This window comes from Saccostrea cucullata, unplaced genomic scaffold (assembly GCF_032062105.1).
Source record: "Saccostrea cucullata isolate Sc308-1 unplaced genomic scaffold, CSIRO_AGI_Scuc_v1 ctg1076, whole genome shotgun sequence".
Classification (NCBI taxonomy): domain Eukaryota; kingdom Metazoa; phylum Mollusca; class Bivalvia; order Ostreida; family Ostreidae; genus Saccostrea; species Saccostrea cuccullata.
The window spans coordinates 87,429-109,840 of NW_026933400.1; the positions used below are offsets into that span (position 1 = coordinate 87,429).

The 22,412-nt window shown below is 31.1% G+C and overlaps 1 protein-coding gene and 1 long non-coding RNA gene across 2 annotated transcripts; both read right to left on the minus strand.

Moving 5' to 3' along the window:
- Positions 1 to 3,488: 3,488 nt before the first annotated feature.
- LOC134238196 (uncharacterized) lies at positions 3,489 to 8,246 on the minus strand. Its single transcript, XM_062720313.1, has 4 exons — positions 8,025 to 8,246; positions 4,962 to 5,135; positions 4,257 to 4,366; positions 3,489 to 4,027 (listed from the first exon to the last, which is right to left on the minus strand). The coding sequence occupies exons 1-4, from the start codon at positions 8,191 to 8,193 to the stop codon at positions 3,755 to 3,757; spliced, it is 726 nt and encodes a 241-aa protein (XP_062576297.1). The 5' UTR covers positions 8,194 to 8,246; the 3' UTR covers positions 3,489 to 3,754.
- Positions 8,247 to 11,705: 3,459 nt separating this feature from the next.
- LOC134238197 (uncharacterized) lies at positions 11,706 to 17,230 on the minus strand. Its single transcript, XR_009985950.1, has 4 exons — positions 17,019 to 17,230; positions 12,463 to 12,636; positions 12,126 to 12,233; positions 11,706 to 12,046 (listed from the first exon to the last, which is right to left on the minus strand). It is a non-coding gene; the product is annotated as an uncharacterized LOC134238197 (long non-coding RNA).
- Positions 17,231 to 22,412: the final 5,182 nt, after the last annotated feature.

Consider the following 22,412-nt stretch of genomic DNA (forward strand, 5'->3'; position numbering starts at 1 on the left):
TGGATATCAACAACTTCGACCATTTGACCTTAACCATGGAAATTGACCTACCTTTTACAAACTTGAACCTTCGTTTTGTATGTTTGTTTGGTGGACGTTGGGATTGAGTGCTGTTCGTTATTTCCATATCCTTCCTTACCATAACCTTTTAACAGCAAGGGTAAGAGCTTTCATACTTCAATTATGTTCTGAATGTGATAATACCTTTCATTGAATACCAACAACTTTGACCCTTTGGCATTGACCTTGGAGTTTTTACACACTTTGACCCCGGCAATGACTATTGAATGGTAAGTGTCAGCGCTTTAATACTTCCTTTATGTTATTTGTGAGAAAAAATCTTTTTTTAGAAACCAACAACTTTGACCCATCGATCTTGACCCCGGCAGTTTGTCCTCCCTTTAACTTTAGGTACCAGCATATTTGATCTGTAACTGAGAAAGCTTAATCTTCGATTGTTGCCATACGGGGGCATCAATGTTTCACAAACACATCTTCTTTAGGAAAACAAATAGGGATGTGTATCTCTATTTCTGTTCCTTACATATTTGTTGGATTTAAAAGTATTTCTTCAGAAGCCCAACATTTAACAGTCAGTTGAAAATATAATACTTTACAGCAGGAAAAAAAATGATTTCTCCAACAAAAGCGTGTCATTTAAATCTCTCTCTCTCTCTCTCTCTCTCTCTCTCTCTCTCTCTCTCTCTCTCTCTCTCTCTCTCTCTCTCTCTCTCTCTCTCTCTCTCTCTCACTTCTCAATAATTTGATAAGTATTTTTCATGAATAGAAAATTATAAGGTTACCAAAGATCTAGAAGGAGGATATGGAAATAACGAACAGAATTCAATCTCAAAGTCCATTAAACAATATACAAAATAAGAGCAGAGGAAACATGGACCTCCGAAACATCAGAGGTGGGATCAGGTGCCATGTAGGAGTGAGCATCCCCTGCCGACCGGTCACACCCGCTGAATGCTCGTTGTCATGATAAAGAAATAACGGGAAAAAACCTGTCGTCAATTCAGTGTATAAATAATGGACTAATAATTGGTATGAAATAAGTCCTTCAGCATTTGAGTCAATGATAAATTGAATTTGCTGAAAAGGTCATTGTATTGACCATAGAACTTACGAAATGGTGACTTTAAATGTACTTAGACACATATTTGAAGTTAATATTTTCTATATAATATTACGACTTGTATTTTAATGGCATTTCACACAAAAATTTGATTAAAAATCTTATTTCATATAAAAGATTTTCAAATTTCAAAGAGGTCGGTTCACTTTATGCATAAAATGGCCCTGTTGATATACCAATTAATTGATCAACACTTGACATTCTATTTAAAGCAATAAAATAAAATAGAGACTTGGTGCTTTCATATCCTATTAAAAAAATTCTCCTCAAAGTCCAGGTCTTGGAGAAATGGCTTTATGAAATTGCAATGTTCTTGAAATTTTAGAAAAATAATATGAGCGCACCCTCTGATCTAAAAAATAAAACATGTCCATGAATTCTCAGAAACAGTTAGTAGTTGCATATTTTAGATCAGAGGATGCGCTCTATATAAAATATCAAAAAATAACTTTAAAAAATTGTCGTTTTTGTAGACTTCTTCAGAATATGAGGAAATTGACGCATTTTGTGACGTCATAATGCATTTACTAGCCAGAAAATGACGTCATTTTTATGTGATCGCAGTCACCAACGATCGAAGTGATATTTTAATGCATTGTTAACTAAAATTATACAATATCAGTTTTTCAGAAATTCACAGGGCCAAATAAAGCAAACTTGAACCTTGTTCTCTTTTGGCGTGTTTGATTGACACATCCTTGCTCTTTGAAAAATTTAATTTTTTTCTTAATCCTTAGGAAAAGTGGCAATCTTGTTGTATATAAATGAAAAATATTAATACTTAGTCTATAATCCAGAAAATTCAGAGTAAATTTGTTCGAAAGCCAAACAAAAACACAATATATTGTCAGTCTGTTCAGTTGTGGTAAGCAGACTGTGACGATTGAACGCACCCGGTGAATTGTTCACATCAACAAAAACACAACCTCTATAAATAAAACGAGTGTGCTCGATTTGCTAAACTCTGTACGCAACTCTTAGTTCGGAATAACGATAATTGTGAAGGAGTTTTGCCTTCTAAAATTTCTACTCTGAATAAAATTATTTTTCTGAATAAAAGTTTTAATATTTCTCACCAATACACAACAAGAATGCAACTTTTCCTGATTAAGAACAAGGTTAAAATTTGTGAAAGTGCAAGGATGTGTCAATCAAACCCGCCAAAATATTTGAATTTTTAATAACTTTTAAATGAAATGAGATTTTTAATTAATTTTTGTGTGAAAGGCTATTAAAAATATGTAACTCGTAATATTATAGCGAAAATATTTACTTCAACTCTGTCTAAGTACCTTTAAACGAGACTGCTGATATTCCTGTTTCATCAGCAATGTAAACACATAAATGTACAATCGGTGCCTTGTTGTTTCTTTCGTTGTTGCTGTTGTTTTATGTCGAGTGACAAGCCAAGACTACAGGCACAACAATGCTTTAGCTTATGTTTATTTTTCGATTATACATCAATGTAATACATGTAAATAATCATCTTATAAAAAGGTAAAAAATAATTCATTTGTACTATTGCATGTTTTAATAAAAAAAAAATTGTCGCACATTGCAAATAAAATAAATCTTAGACTTTTCTCTGAATTTATCTTGTGAGATTTATCTCAGAAATGATGGTTTTTTTTTACCTTTGCACGGAGTGCTGACGGTGTGCTTTTAGACAAAGACAATGTACGGAAAGTTTTAACTATATAAACACATTAATCTCAACATTTCATAAAACAAAAATAACTGGTTTTAGAATAAAGCACAAAATTAAAATGTTGCCCTTGAAGACCGATAAGCAACCTTAACTAAACTCCCGGCCTTCACATGTTAGCGAATCCAACAGCATATCTATGACTACCAAAAAGGTTTTTCTATCTATTAATAAGTCAAAACAAGTTTAAATGTCAATTTAAACCTTCAACTGTAAAAGTCAATACTTCTTTTAAAAATTCTATCAAGGATATATCAACTGCATGAGGCAGGAATTTCGGATTTTAGGCTGATAATAGGCTGATATTTTGGTTTAAATTTTCAAATAATGGTGGCAGGTTGAAACCTTAAACTTACAATCACTTTTTTCACAGGAAAATAAATATTTTACACTCATGGTCAACAAGGGATTTATAACTCACATCAATGAGAATCAAAAGGTTTTTTTTATTTCAAAAGCATTTATCATATTCGTAGCGTGACTCTTTTTTCTTACTAAGAATAACCAGTTGACTTCAAGATTAAAATATGTTTGTAAAACATAAATAAACTTAATAAAGTCAAAATTTAAAATCAATATAACTTTGAAAATAATTTTGATAACAGACTTAATCAATTTTTCGTCAAATGTATGAATTTGAACAAACCTGCATTTTTTTTCTCAATAAAATATGTATTATAAAATTGCAAGGTATTTTTTTCCTCCGTTTATGGTCTCTGGGTTTAACTCGATTATCAGTTACAATGTGAACCTTTTTAAATAAGAGTTCTTCGCACTAAAGGTATTCCAAAACAGAATGTTCAAATATGTACATAAAAGGTTAATATTTACTATAACGGTTCTAACATATCTAATATTTTTTAAACACAGTCAATTTTATATTGAAATCATTTGACTGGAAATAGCATTCATCTGATATGGAGAACTCTCGCAATTTGTAGCTTTCTGATCATAATGCTCCCGCTACTGCTTATTTCCATCTGGTGGTGCTCTTGCACGTGACCAAAAATGATTCCTTCCGCTCCTGGATTAGCTATCGCGCGGTTGTCGTAACTGCTTCCTGATCCGCCATAAGAGACAACTTCCTGTCCAGCATAGCCAGTGTTGTCTTGCCCACTACCATGATTTGTTTCCTTTCCAGACTTGGCATACACACATAGTGCACAACAGCAAATTATGGTCTTGAAATATTTGAAAATCATCATAACATTTCTATCAAAATCATTTTGAACTACAACAACACGAAAATCATAATAATAAAAGCAGAATTCATACATCAAATTGTAATTTATGTTTCTTATCTAATCCCCCCCCCCCCCCCCTCCCAGATTATATTACCATAAAGTATCGAAAGCCATCCTTTCATTATACATTGTATAAATTTTCTTTCTTTTGTATTTGATGACAAACCTCAAGCATCACGTAGCATGACGCTGCCAGGCAAAGGTAAAGTCCCCAGCCTTTTTCATAGTCTTTATAATCTGCGATAACAACCATACATCCAGCAAAACCAATGATTCCTGTATAAACAGAAGTCGTTGAATACTAGTAAATTATTAATAATAAATCAGTTGATTCATATAAGTATGTAATTCATCTCTTGCTAAACAATAGTTGCATTTATTCTTAATTCATGAACTGTTTTTGACATGCATTTTTATTTAATTGTCAAAATCATCATAGCTCTCAAGTCAAACAGATATAGATATCTGTTTTTTTTAATAGACAAACTATCAAATGATTTAAATATCGATCATCGGACGACAGATGGCTTATGTGAAAACTCAATTAAGCTACCGAATCAAGCCAAGATATTAAATGTTTTCTATTTTTTCCCTAACTAGTGGTATTTCATTTTTGTAGAGAGGGTACAGTTAATATAGTTGTAAAGTTATTGAAATTTACAATTCTTCAATTTAGCTTTAATAACATATTGAATTGACTGCTCGGCTAAAAGAAGATGAAAGAGATTAGCTGGAGTACAGAAATAAAAAAAAACGGAATTTTTCCTGGGAATTTTTTTTTTCTGATACAAAAATAGAATTTGATATATTTTTCAGTTCTCGATGAATTGTAAAAAAAATAAAAAGAATTGCGCAATGAAAATATGTGTACCTGCAACAGGATATAGACATAACAAACAAACTCCACATTTTGTACAGCAACCCACATCATCATCGTCTTCGTCGTCGTCTTTATTGCAGCAAATGGTGTACAGGAGGACCGCTGTCGTCAGTGCAATAACAATAAGAGCAGTAGTTTGGAGACCGAGAATAGTGGTACCAAGTCCTGGATTGTTTTAAGACACAAATTAAGGTGCTAAATTTAACCTTATAATTACATTTATGATGAAGAAGGATATGACGATAACGAACATTATTCAACACCAAAGTCCATAAAACAATACAAAATAGGAGCAGATCAAACACAGACCTCCAAAACATCAAAAGTGGTATTAGGTGCCATGGGGGAGTGAGCATCACCTGTTGACCGGTCACACCTGTCGTGTGCTCCTTGTCATGATCGGGAAATAACGGGAAAATCTGTCGTCCATTCAATGTATAGATAATGGACTAACAATTAGTATGAAAAAATCCGTCAGCATTTGACTCAATGATAAATTGTATTTGCTGACAAGGTCTTTGTATCGACCATAAAACTTACGAAATGATAATTTTAAACTAGACTGCTGTAGTGATATTCTTGTTTCATTAACTTGCTTGTCAAAAATTCACCTGGTTTTAGAAATTGTTTTATGTTGAGCATGCTCTTGAGTATCGAATCAACTGAGATATGTATACTCTGTATGCAGGCGATGAAGGTATATTGCTACATAAGTAAGGGAAGTTGATGATAGAAAAGTTGATGTCATCGTGTTTATCATAGAGCTGGGTTGTTATATTACCATTAACGTCTTTTAATACATTAAACGAAAAACTGCTTACATTAAAATTTATTTAACTAACTATGATTTTTTTAAATTATCAAAGGTTAATAATTTTGGCGTAATTTTTTTAGCGGGCGCAGGGTTTCAGCTCTTTGCAAATGGACACTTACAGGTTTTATGATTAAAATTTTTATCACCCAAACGCCAAAATCAAAATTCTAAAATGCCTATTTATTATACAAATTTTTATCACTTAATCCAGGTTTTATGTACATGTATTCTTTAATGCCTATTTAATACAAAAACACTCTTGCTGTATACCTTTTTCTAAAGTGTAAAAAAGTTTTTTTTATTGTAAATTTCATCATCATTGGTGTGAAAGGAACAAAATGTACAAAACATTTAAAAACGGGAATCATTTACGGTAAATTCAAATAAAATAATAAGGGTTTATATTTTTTCTTTAAAAGAGAGCAAACAAAACCAAAAAGATAAACTATAAAAATCGTAAAAATTTTCCATCCTGGTTAATAGTTGACTTTTACGAGAAGCACTGACTTCTTCAGTTGACGGTTTACTTGGACATTTAGACTTGCGTCATGTACAGAGGTACAGAATTGGTAATACATAAGAAAACTTTTCAAGTGGTCATAGGTATGGTGTTAGTGGCACTTACATGTTTAGTTCGGGTTGAGAGTAGGGTAGCTGTTATTTTTTTCAAGGACAACTTATATGTGCATTGAAATGACCCTCTATTTTCGTTTAATTAAATGTTGAGTTTAATATGTATATCGAGAAAGAGCTTCCGTACATTGTCCTATTGTAAAAGTAAGTCGTAAACTATAAAAATCAGCGCTCTTCGTAAAATTCCACTATTGAAATCCTTATTGAAGACGCAAAATTCTGGATTATTATATCATATTTACATTTACAAATGTATTTCCTTTAATGTTTAAGTAAATTGATTTTCAATGACATAAAATTTGTAGCTTGCTCAGACTTTCTTTGCGTATGGGAAGAACAATTCCATGTTTCATTGTGATTTCTAAATAATTACGTAGTACAATTATGCTATGTTGAATTTCCTTTAAAAAAAACTTTAAATGGCATTTTTTTGTTACATGAATGAAAAAATATAATTCTAAGAAATAAAATACAATGATATAAAGATTCATTGGTACATAATCGACTTCATGCAATATCCCACTAAAAGTCCAAAAAATGTTTTTCTTAGTTGAACATTTTCAAATTATGACAAACTTTATCAACTTTAATATTATATAGATTTATTCCGATCCAGGAGTTGTATTAAGATATTGCTAATTTGGGGGATCATTACTTGGCATAACTTACTTTGCACTTCATGTTAAGGTCTAGTAAAGAAAAGGTGCCTATACATTTATCAAACTTGAAAAATGAGTTCTTTAAATGTTCAACAAATACAGCTTGGAAAACTAAGGTTATCGGGAATTAATTTTTATGTAAAGTAAACATTTTTATCTGTAATTTTCATTACAAAATTTAAAAATGTCAGATATATATTTCAGAGCTTTTTCAATTTAGAATGAAAAATCTATCAATATTTCCCAGAGTCTCTCACAATAGTTTTCTTGATGTCTACATTAACAGCTTTTAAATTTGATATTAAATTGAATGTAGGTATCTTTTTTCTCATTTTTTCAAATTATTCAAATTGAATTTCATGAAACAAAAATGAATCTTGCGCCAGAAACATTTTCTTTTAATGAATTTGTTTTACACAATAATTTTATGAAACTGATATGAATCCAATATGAATCTCGCACCAGAAAAACCTAGAGATTCCTTTAATGAATTTGTTGATTGTTATCAACTCTTCGTTAATAATTTTGTAGAGGTAAACATCTTATTTTCGTATAGTAAGTAAATTAAGATTCTTGCATGAATATTCCTGATTCTATTTTAATGCAAAATTACATGCATTTTTACACCTCATTTTATGAATATTCATAATTCTACATTGTGACATAATTGTGTATTTTTACATATACGAGAAAGACAGAGGGAGAAAGAGAGATAGAGGGGGAGGGAGGGGGAGAGTGAAAATTTTTATTGATCTATATTTTATTTTAATCGGATTCTACAATCCTGTTATGTAAGAAGGTTAAGGAATTGAATATATCAATTTAGATTTAAAGCAAATCAGATATTAAAAAGAGTGAATAGAGGGGAGGGGTGAGAAAGAATCTTTATAATCTGTCTTTATGTGATCCATAAGTTTTTGAAATATACAGTCAGTATTTCAAATTTACCTTTAATGGTGTCCTCGCAATTCACTGTTAAAAAGATTCCTCTGAAACAATCTGTTGTTGAATTTTGTTTGATCCAAAATGGCGAGAAAAACCCCGTTGTCTGTAAAACGAGGCCCGGCAGCAACAGACAACTAAGACAACAGATTAATGCAACAGATTCAGAACCCATGTTGTATGTTTGAATTAAACAAGGATCTCGAAAAAAAAATGAGTATTGGATTTTCCTACTTTTGGTTTAAAATATAAAGTAATTGATATATGACTTTATTTTGTGTCACCGTATCCTATTATGCAGTTTGTAAACAGAATCGCTCTTCGCCCAATACCTTTAAAACTAGGTCGATTTGAATTGATAAACGATTTAAACAATAAGAAGGAAGGAAAATCTATTTAAATAATCAAATAGATTCAGAGGGCGTATTTTTCTAAGATTATAATGCAATAGAAAACAAATAAGTTAAAGATGCATTGCATTAATAGATATATGCACCATTTTTTTTGCCTTGATTATTGATTTTGTATTGTGCAAGTATTCTATCACTGTTGACCAATACACATGTACTTCACATACCGTATTTTAAAAATGGTAAAAATGGACATTTTAATCACTCATGGACTTATTCCTATCTTCATATATGTAAACTTTTTAACTTATTCTTTTACGTTGAACCAATGTTTGTCCATGTTGCCTAATTCATTTTTCTTTGTATGTGTTAAGGAGAAATATTGTTGATTTTATGGTTTCCGTCCCATGGACGGTGATTAAAGGTTAACTGATGTAAACAGCATAAATATAAAGAGTGTCTAAGGCATAGACGTGCACCACCTCCACGCCCTCATGTGACTACTATTAATAGCAGTGTACCTTATTTTAAAAATGGTTAAAAAAACTTAAATAAATAAGGTAGTTGTAAAACAATTATTGAGCCTAAAGGGCTGCTAGAATCCCGCTGTCTGGTAATGAAATAATTATTTCACACATTTGCACGAAACCTTTCCCAAATTTTTAACATATAACCTGATAATTTTTGTGAAGCCATGTTTTCCTCGGGATTCTAGCAGCACTCTATAAGTATTTTGGAAGTCAAGCTTTCGATCTGTACAAATCTTATGTTTTGAAATATCCAGCTTATTGTTGTTCTGTTGATTTTTTTTGTCACTTTTTGTCACGAATGACAGAGGAAAGGCCAACCGGGATAGGTAAATAGCTGACTGTCTTCGAAAGAAAATATAATCGATGAAAATAAATTACCGTTCCTACATGTATTTAATAAACTTAAACTCTGTATGACTTTCACATAATATTTACATGATCAGTTCCCAAGTTGCTCGATGTACATTTATGACTTCATCTGTCGTAGATTTAGATCCAACTAACAGAGACAGCATAACAAAATAGAAAAAGATTTTATTTTTGCTTATGTTTTTATGTTTTATTTATTTTCTGGAGTTAAATTACATCTCTAAATACCAATATTACAAACCCTTGCGTTCTAAAATTGACGTCATCTTGCCTACTATGATGTGTTCATGCATCACTGATTTAGTCCTGTTAGATATTCTGAATGCTTCCCTATTACCTCTGTAATCCGACTCTTGAAGAAGTATGGGTGGAATATGCGAAGATATCGAACAGTTTATGAGTTGAAAATCTTTTTAACACTAGAAAATAGGAGTGAAGATCAGATGAGGGATTCGGTGTCCAGGGGGAATTAGCAACCCTGTCGACTTCAACCAATGAAACTTGTATTAAAGTGAAACGTAAATATGAGAATTAATTGTCCTTCCTAAATTTCATTATAAAAATAAAACAGTTTTTTAAAAACACAATTAGTACTGGTGGAAAATCTAAGAGATTATTAGAAGTTATCTTTATAAATTGTATCAGATACTTATCAATGAGAACATAAGAATTATAATTTTAACATATTTTATTTAGCTTAAATTAAAAGTTGATTGGGCACAAATTCTGAAAATTGATAGGACCATCTCCTTAATTAGCATAATGATTAGAGCATACAGAAACAGCTAAAATCCATGGCTGGATATGGATCCATGGAAGAATGGGTACCTCTGTTTAACAGCCAATCTCACCGTAGCTCTTTTTCAGGATCGGATAAACAAAAACAACCCGTAGATAAGTCAGTATGAAATTAAAGCCTACCAGAATGATCTGTCGACATGGCATTCAAATTAAATGTCATGCTTCCTCAACTCAAAAAAAAATACTTAAATCTGCTAAAAGACCCAAAGAATACAAAATAACCAAAACACTTCTTTATTTAATATATATTTTCCAATTAAGTTTTGAGCTTGACGATTGCTGTACGATATGTTCACAGTTTGTTAAAACAAAACGGATAATTATAATATAATATTATATATGATTTTTTTACTTTTATAATATTTTACAGCTCAACACACTTTTTTAAACTTACATGCTTTTTCGCACAAATTAAGGTCAATTATTATGATGTAATATTGTGTATCGAGACAAAAATACATTTGAAAAGTATTTGTTTACATTATTTGAGTTTTATTTCATTTACTAAAACATAATTCACACATATCAATTGGTAGAACTTTGATATATTCATGGCTGAAAAATACCATTTTTATCTCATTTGAATTTTTGTGGTTTCTTGCCAATTGCAGCTGTCTTTTTATCCGTTCTTTTGAAAGCAATAGCTCTTGGAATTAATGTAGACATGGACACGGTACAGTTACAGTAATTAGTATTTTCTGTACATTCTGACTTTTCAGCTCGGGCCAATAATAGTGTTTTTCATCTGTTTGACTGCTTTGTATGTAAATAAGTTTGGAGTTTTCAGAGTCAACTTCTAAAATCTAGAATCACGAGAGATTCATCCCTCTGAAAAATTTTAACGTATCAAACTGTAAATGCAGAGAAATTTTCCTTTTCATAGAAGGAATTAACTATTCAAAAGAATAAACAATACTTCATTATCCTACCCTTTAGTGTGGTTTCCTTCTGCAATATTATCCCTTTTCGGCGCTACATTTCGTCAAAACCAAGAGGAGAATGGTAAATGAGCAAAAACATTGTTAAAAATACTCACCTTTAAGAAGATAATTAAAATTTTCAACTACATGGTATCAAGAAAAGCTTGTTTTATACAATTTGTAAAAACCTATGGCAGAATCGTATAGTCGAAACATCCTACCATTTATTTATAAATTCCCCTTTAAAACGCTTTGGAAACTTAAGATAATAATTTAAAAGACATTATTTTATACTTGACATTATAAATGTATTTCTTCGTAGGGTTATGTAATCGTACTGCAGTTCGAAAATGGTAATTTTTATAATGTGACTTTAATTTGTGCGAACCCAACACGTCTCATCTTAAAATTTCTTTTATCTATTGTATTCTTAACAAGCTTCCGTCGACTACATTCTATACTATTTAAGGTATTAAATGAAGCAAATGCTCCAACATGGTAAGACAGACTATTTTATATGTTATGCATAATTTCATTAGTTGTTGGTAACATTACTCCGCGAAGGCAAGTGTTGCACAGGTATTGATTTAGTAAAAATTAATTTGTCAATTTGTAGCCCATTCAGTCAGACTGACTTTTGATATGAATCTATGACATCACAGATCTTGGATATATATCTTTATTTGTAGAATAGGATAGATATTCAAACAAACATCACTGAAGCATGCAAAATCAAATAGCAATAATATAAGATGCACAATATATATACTGGTATATGTATTCAGTCAAATTTACTTAATCGAATAACAATCAGAGATTTACATCTTTCACAAAATTGTTTACTCCAGAAACATCAGATTCATCATAAAATGCTTCAATACACTTGATTATGAAGATCATGTATAAATGTCCGTTGTCTATGTAATGTGGAATATGTTGTGAGTAACCTGTGTAATCTGGAGTTGCTGCATCACAATAACTCCAGTAGGTTCTTCTTCGCCGCTCCCCTCGTCTTCCATATGTCGGGCTTGGTAGATAAACCAGCAGCAGAAAAACATCTGAAACCAGAGGTTCCATTGAATAACTTCGTTGATGGTAAAATATATGTTTGTTTCAAAAAAAGTCTTATCGCCTTACCTGTAGAATGTTATAAATGGAGGCCGCTAAACAAAATGTAGAAGGCCCAGTAAAACGGCGCTAAACCTTCTGAAACTAGAATCATACACCCAGCAAAGCCAAGAATACCTAAAAAGTGATTTTTGAAAGCTTAATGATATTTTGCAAATGATATGATAAACAGTATAAAATCTCTGTAAAAATGATTTCAATGAATTAAAAATGTAAACAAGGATGTAAAAAAAAGTTATCTATCAAGTGATACAATGTGTTTGCTTTGTGTCGAAAATAGACTCTGTAAAGTGTTGACTTTAAAAGAAAGTGTTGATATCTGCGTTCTATTAGTTTCATTACTCACCGGAAAATGGATAAAAGATTGAAACACATCCAGTGCATAATCTACAACAGGAGGAGCTCTGCTCGTCCTCATCATCTGAGTATCGAAGAGAACACAAAGCGTTCAATGTTGTAAAGGCCATGATAATTGCCGTAATAATCTCAAGGCCGCGAACAGTACCTCCAAGATCTATCACTGTAAAATCAATTAGCAAATCAGTTTATTTAGAATTTCTTTCTTTGAGACTTCAAAATAGTGAATTTTCAAATGATTAAGTGAATGGCGATGTACATGGTACACTACATCTGCAGATTAAAGAAATTGCCCTCAATATAGACAGGAAAACAATTTTCGTTATGTCATTGATATCAGAAAGGAAGGTACACAATAAAAAGTGAATATGCTTTTTTAAGAGACACAAATACATGTATCGGTCCCTTTAATTAATTGGACTAAAGTACCTAATGAAGGCTAAGCTCAAATAAATACATCAATCACAAAAAAGAATCCGTTAGAAACAATTGGGTTTTAAAAACTAAACTTAATGTAATTAAAAGGTTAGATGATGAATTGGGCATTATCATATAATTATATATATATATATATATATATATATATATATATATATATATATATATATATATATATATATCCAAAATATATATATATATATATATATATATATATATATATATATATATATATATATATATATATAAATATATATATATATATATATATATATATATGACGTCACAATGCTATTAGAGGAAACAATAATAGAGCCAAAGTAAAATAACATAATTCATAGCGTAATACATAATTAAGTCATTAGACAGTCTATATTAAACTATTTAGGGATGGTTTAAAAATATTTATAAAATGTTTTTCTTTTTCCCGTCTTTCTAAAACGCTCTCTGTTTTGAGTTTATAAAAGGGATAAACTGTGAATTGTCCCTGTCCACAAATATCAAGATGTTCACTGAGTTTTATTTTTCTGTACTGGGGTTGGTTGATATGCTGTCTGTGTATACGTATGCGAGTGCGAATATAAATGTATAATTCTCCGCATCCAGCGCATTTTATACAATAAATAAGGTTTTTTGATGCACAGGTCATGTCTGCATTTACGGTAAATTTTTTATTTCCGAGTGTAAAAGTACTTCCCTCTTTAATATATCGGCAAGTTCCACAACGTGAATCGGAGCATGTATTGACCGTGTATGAATTCTGTTGTCGAAATACAGATTTGCACAATATTCTCCTGAGATTTTTAGGTTGTCTTTTACTGTTGATGAATTTATATTTTTTAGCACTTTGGACATTTTCATCTGTAGAAGGTTGTTGAGGTTACGCACTGTAGGGGTAATATTCCTGTTCCTCGGATTGTAGGTAGTTACAAGCGGTAATATTGAGGTATCCGGATTGTCACTATTTGAGGAATTAAAGTGTTTCTCTGTCGATTTCTGTGGCCTTTTTTATCCCGCTTGATTCCGGAAGGATAACATTGTTCAAGTAAATACTTTTTCAATTCATTTAGACGTTTATCTCTTGTTTTCTCGTCGCTAACTATTGTGCAGACTTTCTAGCTAAATTGTACGGGATCGAGCGTTTTGTATGGCTAGGATGACAGGAACTGAAATGAAGGTATTGATGTGTGTCCGTCGGTTTGTAGTATATGTAAAGACAGGAATCCTTTTTAATTAAGACGTCCAAAAATGGAATACTTTGAAAACTTTCTTCCATTGTGAAGTTGATGTCAGGATTTAGATCATTCATAATATTAACAAGCTGAAATCGCTGTCATTCCAAATTATAAAACAATATATATTTAGTTTGGAAATAATGTCCCATTTTTATGCTCAAACATTTATAAATAATTTAAATTTTAGTTGTAACACGTCATTGGATTGGTTAAGCGGTTTTATCCATTTTGTATACCATAACTTGCCTACGTCACAATGAGTTACGTCAAAAACGTATTACTCCGCTTAACTTTTAAAATAGGCAATATTTGAAGCCTTTTTCCGAAGGAAAAAAATGGGAAAATTGTCTCATTGTCTACAATGAAATTATAAGGAATGAAACTGAAACTTATTTCAACTTATGTTATACGATATTACATAACTTGAGTCAGTTTACGCTTTATAAACCGCGAAGCGAAGTTGAAACAAGCTTCATTCCTTAAATGATATTGTTCTTAAACTTAGCTGCTGAAACTATCGGCATGAAACGACAAAAGTTGATTTATGAACTTAAAACTTACATATTTTATCCTTATTCGATAAATCTTTTACGATTTGATTATCAGTCTGTGAAGCAAGGGTCGGAGAAATGAATAAAAGAAAATGGCCCAAATACTTTATAGATTATTTTAATTCGTTAATACTGATATCTTCCTTTTATCAACTTGAATAGTTAAACGTAAACATACACATTGAAACACTCTTTAATCATACATGTATATATTCTGATGTAATAAAAATGAAAAATCTACAATAAATTTCCGTTTAAATAAAAAATATCAGAAATTGTATATTAAGGCGAGGAAGAAAAGTTAGTATTCCGTTTTTTCTACTACGCACTTAATCGACTTAAAACGCGGCATTTTTTCTCCAATATTTTAAGAAAAATACCAAAAAGAAAAAAAAGCATAAAAATTGCTTTGTGTTTTTTTTTTTTTTTTTTTTTTTGTTTGTTTGTTTGTTTATATTTTTTTGTTTACCACTCCAGCATCTACAATGTCTATTATCAGTTCATATGTACCAATGGTTGTTAAGGGTCTAATAAAAATATCATTTTTTATCATTTCTACTCCATTACTTTTAAGTAAATCATCAGTGGTTAAAAACTAGGTACACAGATGAGTTGATCTTTTAAAATTATTCTGAGCATAGCTTTGCCTAATTGACATGTTCTCTCAATAATTTTAATCACTTGCACATTCATTGTAATATGATACACGTATTTAAGTAATCTCTCAGGGTTTTCCACGTTTGTCAATTTACCCAGCACAGTTTGTTAATGATATCATAGGCAAGCAACACTCAATGAAAAATAAACTACGGCAGAAAGATTACATAACTAATGTTTAATATTTTAATGATCTCTTACATGTCTTTAAGATATGAAATGCTATGAATATAAATAAATATAGAAAGAAATCTTTGGGAGGCGACTGAGAGATCATGAAAATTACAGGGAATCAACGTCTACCTAAGTATCATGGAAACAGAGATGCAGTAGAGACAGTCCTGGACAATCTCCTCAATTTTTATCTCAAAAAGAGTACATGATTTTCCTACTCATTTTAATAGAGAACGTAACTACTAGAAGATATGGTATCTGAATATTCTATTTAGGTATCTGGATATTTGATTTAAATATCTTATTTATAAAAGACTGCTCACTAATCTTCTATTCTCTTGGATGCAGCTTTACTTCGCAAAGGCGGCAACGCTGTAAGACATACTATTAAAACTCCCTTGATAAAATATGATTGTCATCAAACGATTTGTGTGTTTTTATCCTGGAAGTATTGGATAAAATTCAGTTCTAGATGAATCCAGATAAAACATGTTTTATAAAAAAAACTATCAATGTTTGACACAGATTTATATTTATATTTACCTCATGTTTTACGTGCAAAAACCATTGTGATGTTACAACAATGAAACAACAACAAAGTAGCCATTTCATGATATTCACGGGATAAAGGGATAAACATGAACAATAACCATATTTGAAAAGAGTAAGTTTTTCATGCTACAAATAAATATTTACATTGCATATGTTTTAGCATATAAATTAAATGGAAATCCATTGCATTCAAAACATCATAACACAGACTGGGTGCCAAGAGGTTAAAGCATGCGTTTTAGTTTGACTTCATAATCGTTGAACGCAGAGGAAGTGCAAAATCACAAGCGAAAAATAAAACAAAATCACGCTCAAATTGAATAAAAGCTGTTACGTTAACTGATCCATTAATTGTATCTTACACATACATGTAGGATAATACGTAGGTTTTGAAATAGAAATCAGATGTGCAGTTACGGAAGAAAGTTAAAAGATGTAGATAAAAACAATGAATCATTATTTTTTTAAAGATATATAGTCTCATAACTGCAACGTTGTGTAAAAACAAACGTTTCTTAATTTTTTGCACACACTGTTGCAGTTATTAGAATATATCTTTCAAAAAATAATGATTCATTGCTTAATTAACAGAAATCAATCAAATTAAGATTTGCATGGAGATTTGTTCTTTTCATTAAAGTATTATTTCTTTGAAATTCTTTAAATATTCAAATTGTTGTTGTTTATGTAATACAAAGACTTTCTTCTTCTGAAAACATATATTTTTCCTAGAAGGTGCAGTTAGAATTCCACTGTCCTGACAGTGGAATAATTATTCCACCTATTTGAACAAAACCTTACCCGAAGTTGCGAATTTTCGAATTGTATACATATGAACTGAGATTTTTCGTAAGACCATGCTCAATGCATGATTATAACAGCACTTTCCAAGTCAAAATCAGATTTTTCATTTCAGAATAATCTGATGGAGAAATTACCTCGAGGATAATCCCATGACCAGCAATTATTATTAAAGATGACTCCCACATAACATTCTCTTGTTGCATTAGTTGCTGGTATTTTCACCCATCTTGACGAGAAAATCCCAGAGAGCTGCAAGGCACAGGTAGGGATGAAAAAGAAAACGACTAGAGTCGATGCTAGTCCTCTGTCGCTCATTCTAAGTTCTGCTTTGAAAAAGACAGGGAGTTTTTTTAGGTTATCGATTCACAAATCTTTTTATGATCTATGTTTGAACAGTGATAACTTATCTGTCTTATCTGTCTTTCGTGGAAAGACAGGTATTAAAAAAATATCATAGTCTAGTTTTATTTGAACAGATTTGTATAGGATTACATAACAGATAATTTATATCATAATTATATATCTTATTCTTTCTTTTAATATCTGCTGTACAAAATTCAACTCGTTATCATAGAAGAGAAATTGGTATATATCTGAACAATATTACTTAATAAGTAAATATATTTACTTTGACCTTTTTGAAAACAGTGAAGAGAACCTACTAAATAAAGAAGGAATGTTAAATTTCCTCCTAAGTACTTACAATTTTTCATGTTATGCCACCGTAATCGAATATTATTACGTCTGTATACCAGTCCCTGTTTATCTATTGCTGACAACTTTTGTCTAAGTTTTGGCATTCATATTTATCGTCTGGGTTTTTTGTGAAGACACCTTGTTTGGTGAACCAGCATTTTTGAACTATTTTCGTCTGACCTTTTCCCGTTCTTATAATTACAAGTAATCGTAAATTAATCAATTACCAGGGGAAAAGTTCCGTTATCATGTTTTCTTTTTCTTAATTATTTTTATGATTATATTGGTATTAAGTCTGAAAATTTTCCTTTATGTAGCCAAATGTTCATGTATTATCGTAGATATTATTAAGACCATGTCCTTTGAACATGCAGTGAGTACATTCAAAATATTTGTAATTCATCTTTATACAAGAAATGAATGATTTTACGCTTTATCAACCAAATGTTGAATATAATTGACTCAGAGAAATATAAAATCTTTTATTGTAACTATATGCAATTAGTTATTTCTAGTTTACATGGAATATAAATTTGCACATGCAACCGACAATATTTATTTCCTTTTAATGAAGATATATTAATGAAAATAATAAGTAAGGTCTATAAAGGATATATAAACACCGTATTCAAGCGATGTAGGTATATTGCTGCATAAGTAAGGGAATTTGACGATAGAAAAAAACTCCGTAGTATCTCGAGCTCCCCAGGATATATCATATCGACATAGGAATGGAAATTACCATTGTTAATTGACAATACGTCGTCGATATATTTACATGCTGAGTTGAAGGCCACAGCCAGTGTTTTCTTTTCACACATAACATTTTGCACAAATTCTGCTTTAAATGAATACAAAAATAGGTCCGTTAATATCGTAATTGGTACATATGGGCATTCCAATTGATTGTTGGAAGACCTTGTCACCAAAATCCACATAGATATTGTCAATCAAGAACTCGGGCATCTTTTTGATGTCTACAGACATGTACACTACGTATGAACATGTATCCCACTGTATAGTGTATGTACCTATTGTATCGTATGTGTGTGAATAATTTCTGATTATGTATTTATATTTCCATTGTATCAAAGTTTGTACCCTATCGTATCGTGGGTGTATACTGTCATATTGAATGTTTGCCCTATCGTATCACTGGGCATTTCATCTTAAAGAGGGTGTATTCTATCATTTATAGTTTATTGTATCGTGTATGAATCCTTAACTGCATCTCTGTCGAGTAAAGAATGACACTGTGAGAAAGTATGAAAGTTTGTTTTTGATCATTTGTTTTGCAAAATGATTAGATGATTAATGAACATTCTTGAATACTTTAATAACTTTATAACATGAATACAATTTTAAATTTTGCTACCCTGTGCGTTTTGTTACAGGCGACTCTATATACATATTGCTATCTCTCAGTACATATTGACACCATAAACAATATTTTTCAAGGTATAATTTCGACTTCATTATCCTTATAATCTAACTCTTTTCAATAAAATCAGACAAACAAAAACTCTAGGACTATATCACACCTACATAAAATATGCTTATTTGACAAATGTAAATGATTAACGTACGAGTTTCACTCACAAAAACAGGGAAAAAATCAAAGAAGCCCAACTGTCGAGTGAAAATATGTGCACTGAGAATTGGCACATATTAATGCGAGTTAAAGTCTGTACATATAATTTATCAGTCATTGACAATAAATGTCGGTGGATGACAATGTATGCAGTGAATACTTTTTTAAAGTAGAAAATGTCAAAATGAGGTTACTTCATTGGGTACTCAATACAGATATTTGATAAAATGCTCCATTGAAAAAAATTATTGTTCGTCGGGATATAAATTCGTTGCTGAGAGAGACTCACAGCGTCCACTTATATCAATCCCCTTGTATATAGTCACCCAGAAACAATTGTGACTACTCAATATATTCAATGTGATAATACTTATTATAAAAGTAGATGCAGAACTAGGATAATCATGCTAGAGTTTGTAATACTGAATGTGTGAGTAACATATGAGTTTTTTCTAACTTGCTTTATTACCATATATTTGGAAACACGATAAACTAGCTTGATCTTGATCTGTTTATCACTATGTAATACAGAATATATGTGTCACTTGTATAATCGCGTACTGCTCCATCATTGTCCTTGTAATATGAAAACATTTGTGTAACTTTTTTTATATTTGTTTTGTTCAATAATTATCTATGAAATATGTGTGTATAACTTGTGAAGTCCAAATTGTCACATCATTACCTATGTAACATGGAATGTGTGTAACCTCTGCAGTCTAGAATTTTTCCATCACTATCTTTATAATATGGAATATATGTTTAAATCAAGTCATCTGAAGCTACTCCATCATAATCTTTGTAATATGAAATATGTGTGTAACCTGTGTGATCTGAAGCAATTCCATCATTAAGACTCCTGTTGGACTTTCGTCGGGGTTTTCCCCTTTCAGGTGTCTTGCTTGGTAAATGGAATAGCAGACGCAAAACATCTTAAATGAAAAGTTTGCTTGATTTACCAAATATGGAAATATGTTTGCATTGTAAAAAAATAAACACATTTCATAAATGATGAAAAAAAAACACTAGATTATTATGTTTTCCAACCTGTATGATATTATAAATGGACGCTGCCAAGCAAACGTAGAATACCCAAGAGAACTCCCCAAAGTCACATGACACCAAAATCATGCACCAGTGAAACTAAGAATACCCGAAAACTAGATCGAGAAAGAGTATTGTTTAGACAAGTCACACAAAAAAGCAATGTAAATATGAGGTCAAGAAACCGGTTTTTTGTAATGAAATACTACTATACTTGAGTTGTTGAGAATACTTGTTGATTATCTTAATAGGAATATAGACTTGTCTAAAAGGAAAATGGATAGAAGATTGAAACACATCCGGTGCAACATACACACCAGGAAAAGTCGTCTTCATCGACATTATGAGAGTAGCGAAATTATAATAGAGTATTTATTGTTGTTAGGGTAATCACAATACCCGCCACTATCTCAAGACCCCTAACAGTCTGACCAATATCTAAAGCTGTACTCAAATATCTCATCAGAACCATATACGAGGGTTGATTCAAAAGGAATGTCACAGTGTCCATATCTTTTATATTTGGCGTCATATTAACAAATACAATACACCAAAAGGTGCACAACTAGAAAACTAATTTATATTGAAATTTTGATTAAATAATTCTTATTTGAATTTATTCTATAGATTTTTAAAACATACAGCATAGGGGTGTCGCCGCGTCACAACGGAACATCACATTTTAAAGTGTATATTTTAGAATAAAAAAAGACAAACACATTAAAAAGATATTAAAAAACATCTAATATTCCAATTTTTTAAAAAGACACAATACTCATCTTTTTCTAGTCTTTAATTGAAAATTAAATGATTGATTGATTGTATACTGTTTAATGTCCCTCTCCAGAATATTTCACTGATATGGAGACGTCACCATTGCCGGTGAAGGGCTGAAATTTAGATTTAGGCCTATGCTTGGCACTTACGGCCTTTGAGCAAGGAGGGATCTTTTTTGTGCCACACCTGCTGTGACATGCGGCCTCGGTTTATACGGTCTCATCAGAATGACCGCCCCATTTAGTCGCCTTTTACGACAAGCAAGGGGGTACTGGGGACCTATTCTATCCCGGATCCCCACGGGCAAAAGTAAATGACGGCATTGGTATTGTGATCATAAACGTTGTTGTTTTACACTGTTAAATTGAACAATTGGATTGTCAAAATGGGAAACGGCACGACGAGTTGTTATGCGTATTTGCTTCAAAATACTGTAGAGGGACCTTAAACAATATACAATCAATCAATCAATCAAAATACTGTAAACCAACGTTTATTCACCACGACTTTATTTCGACAAATACGGTAATGCACAGGTGGGTAAATAACTGAAAATACAAACGACAAATACGGTAATGCACAGGTAGGTAAATAACCGAAAATAATGAAAGTCATCTTAACCTGCAGTCCGGCTGAAAAAAAGAGTTTTTTAAGTTTATCTAAGATTAAATAGTCGTATTATTGATATATTACAACAATTTGTTCATAAAAATGTATTCATTTAAGCAAGCATGTGAGCTTAGAAACATAAATTCATAACTCTAAAAGATCTACTATGTCTAATTTCAAACTTGTACGACATAACGTGTACAAACACAAAAGGAAAATAAAACCTATTTTATCCTTAACTATCCTTCATAATTATGATGCATGTTACATAACTCTTTTTGATATCTTTTAAGAAGCAAATTTGTGCATTAATTTTTGCGCCATTTAATACATTTGATTGCAATTATACATATTCTCATCAGTTTTCCATTTTGTAAATTATCCTAATAAACTTTGCTCGATTATTTAATATATCTTTTTATGGTATGCTGATTATATGAATCCACATTTCATTATGTCTTGTATACTCTAGACTAGGTTTCTTTTATTGGGCAATTAACATGAGAAATTGACATTAAATAAAATAAAATGTAATTCAAGGGATATGTTTGCCCCTAGAAATCTTAAATCAATATGTTTTTAAACTTTTCAAACAATCGTTATTCAAGGAAACTAAAACTAACAGATTGTTTTATCACAACGCTTTTTAAGCAATGGCTAAATTGTGTATAATGGCGCCCTAAGAAAAACATTCAAAGCTGCTCAATTCTTGCAAAAAGTTCAAGGATTCTTTTGTTTAAAACAGTTACATTAACGAATAAACACAATCAGTAATCTGACTAAAATCACAATATGTATAAAGAACAGGAAA

Bases quoted from the DNA above. Each gene is read 5' to 3' on its own strand.
- LOC134238196 (XM_062720313.1), bottom strand. From the start codon at position 8,193: ATGGGTTCTGAATCTGTTGCATTAATCTGTTGTCTTAGTTGTCTGTTG. The intron at 5,136-8,024 runs GTAAATTTGAAA...AAAACAATCCAG, and splicing joins TTGCGAGGACACCATTAAAG to GACTTGGTACCACTATTCTC. The intron at 4,028-4,256 runs GTTTGTCATCAA...AAATATTTCAAG, and splicing joins CATGCTACGTGATGCTTGAG to ACCATAATTTGCTGTTGTGC.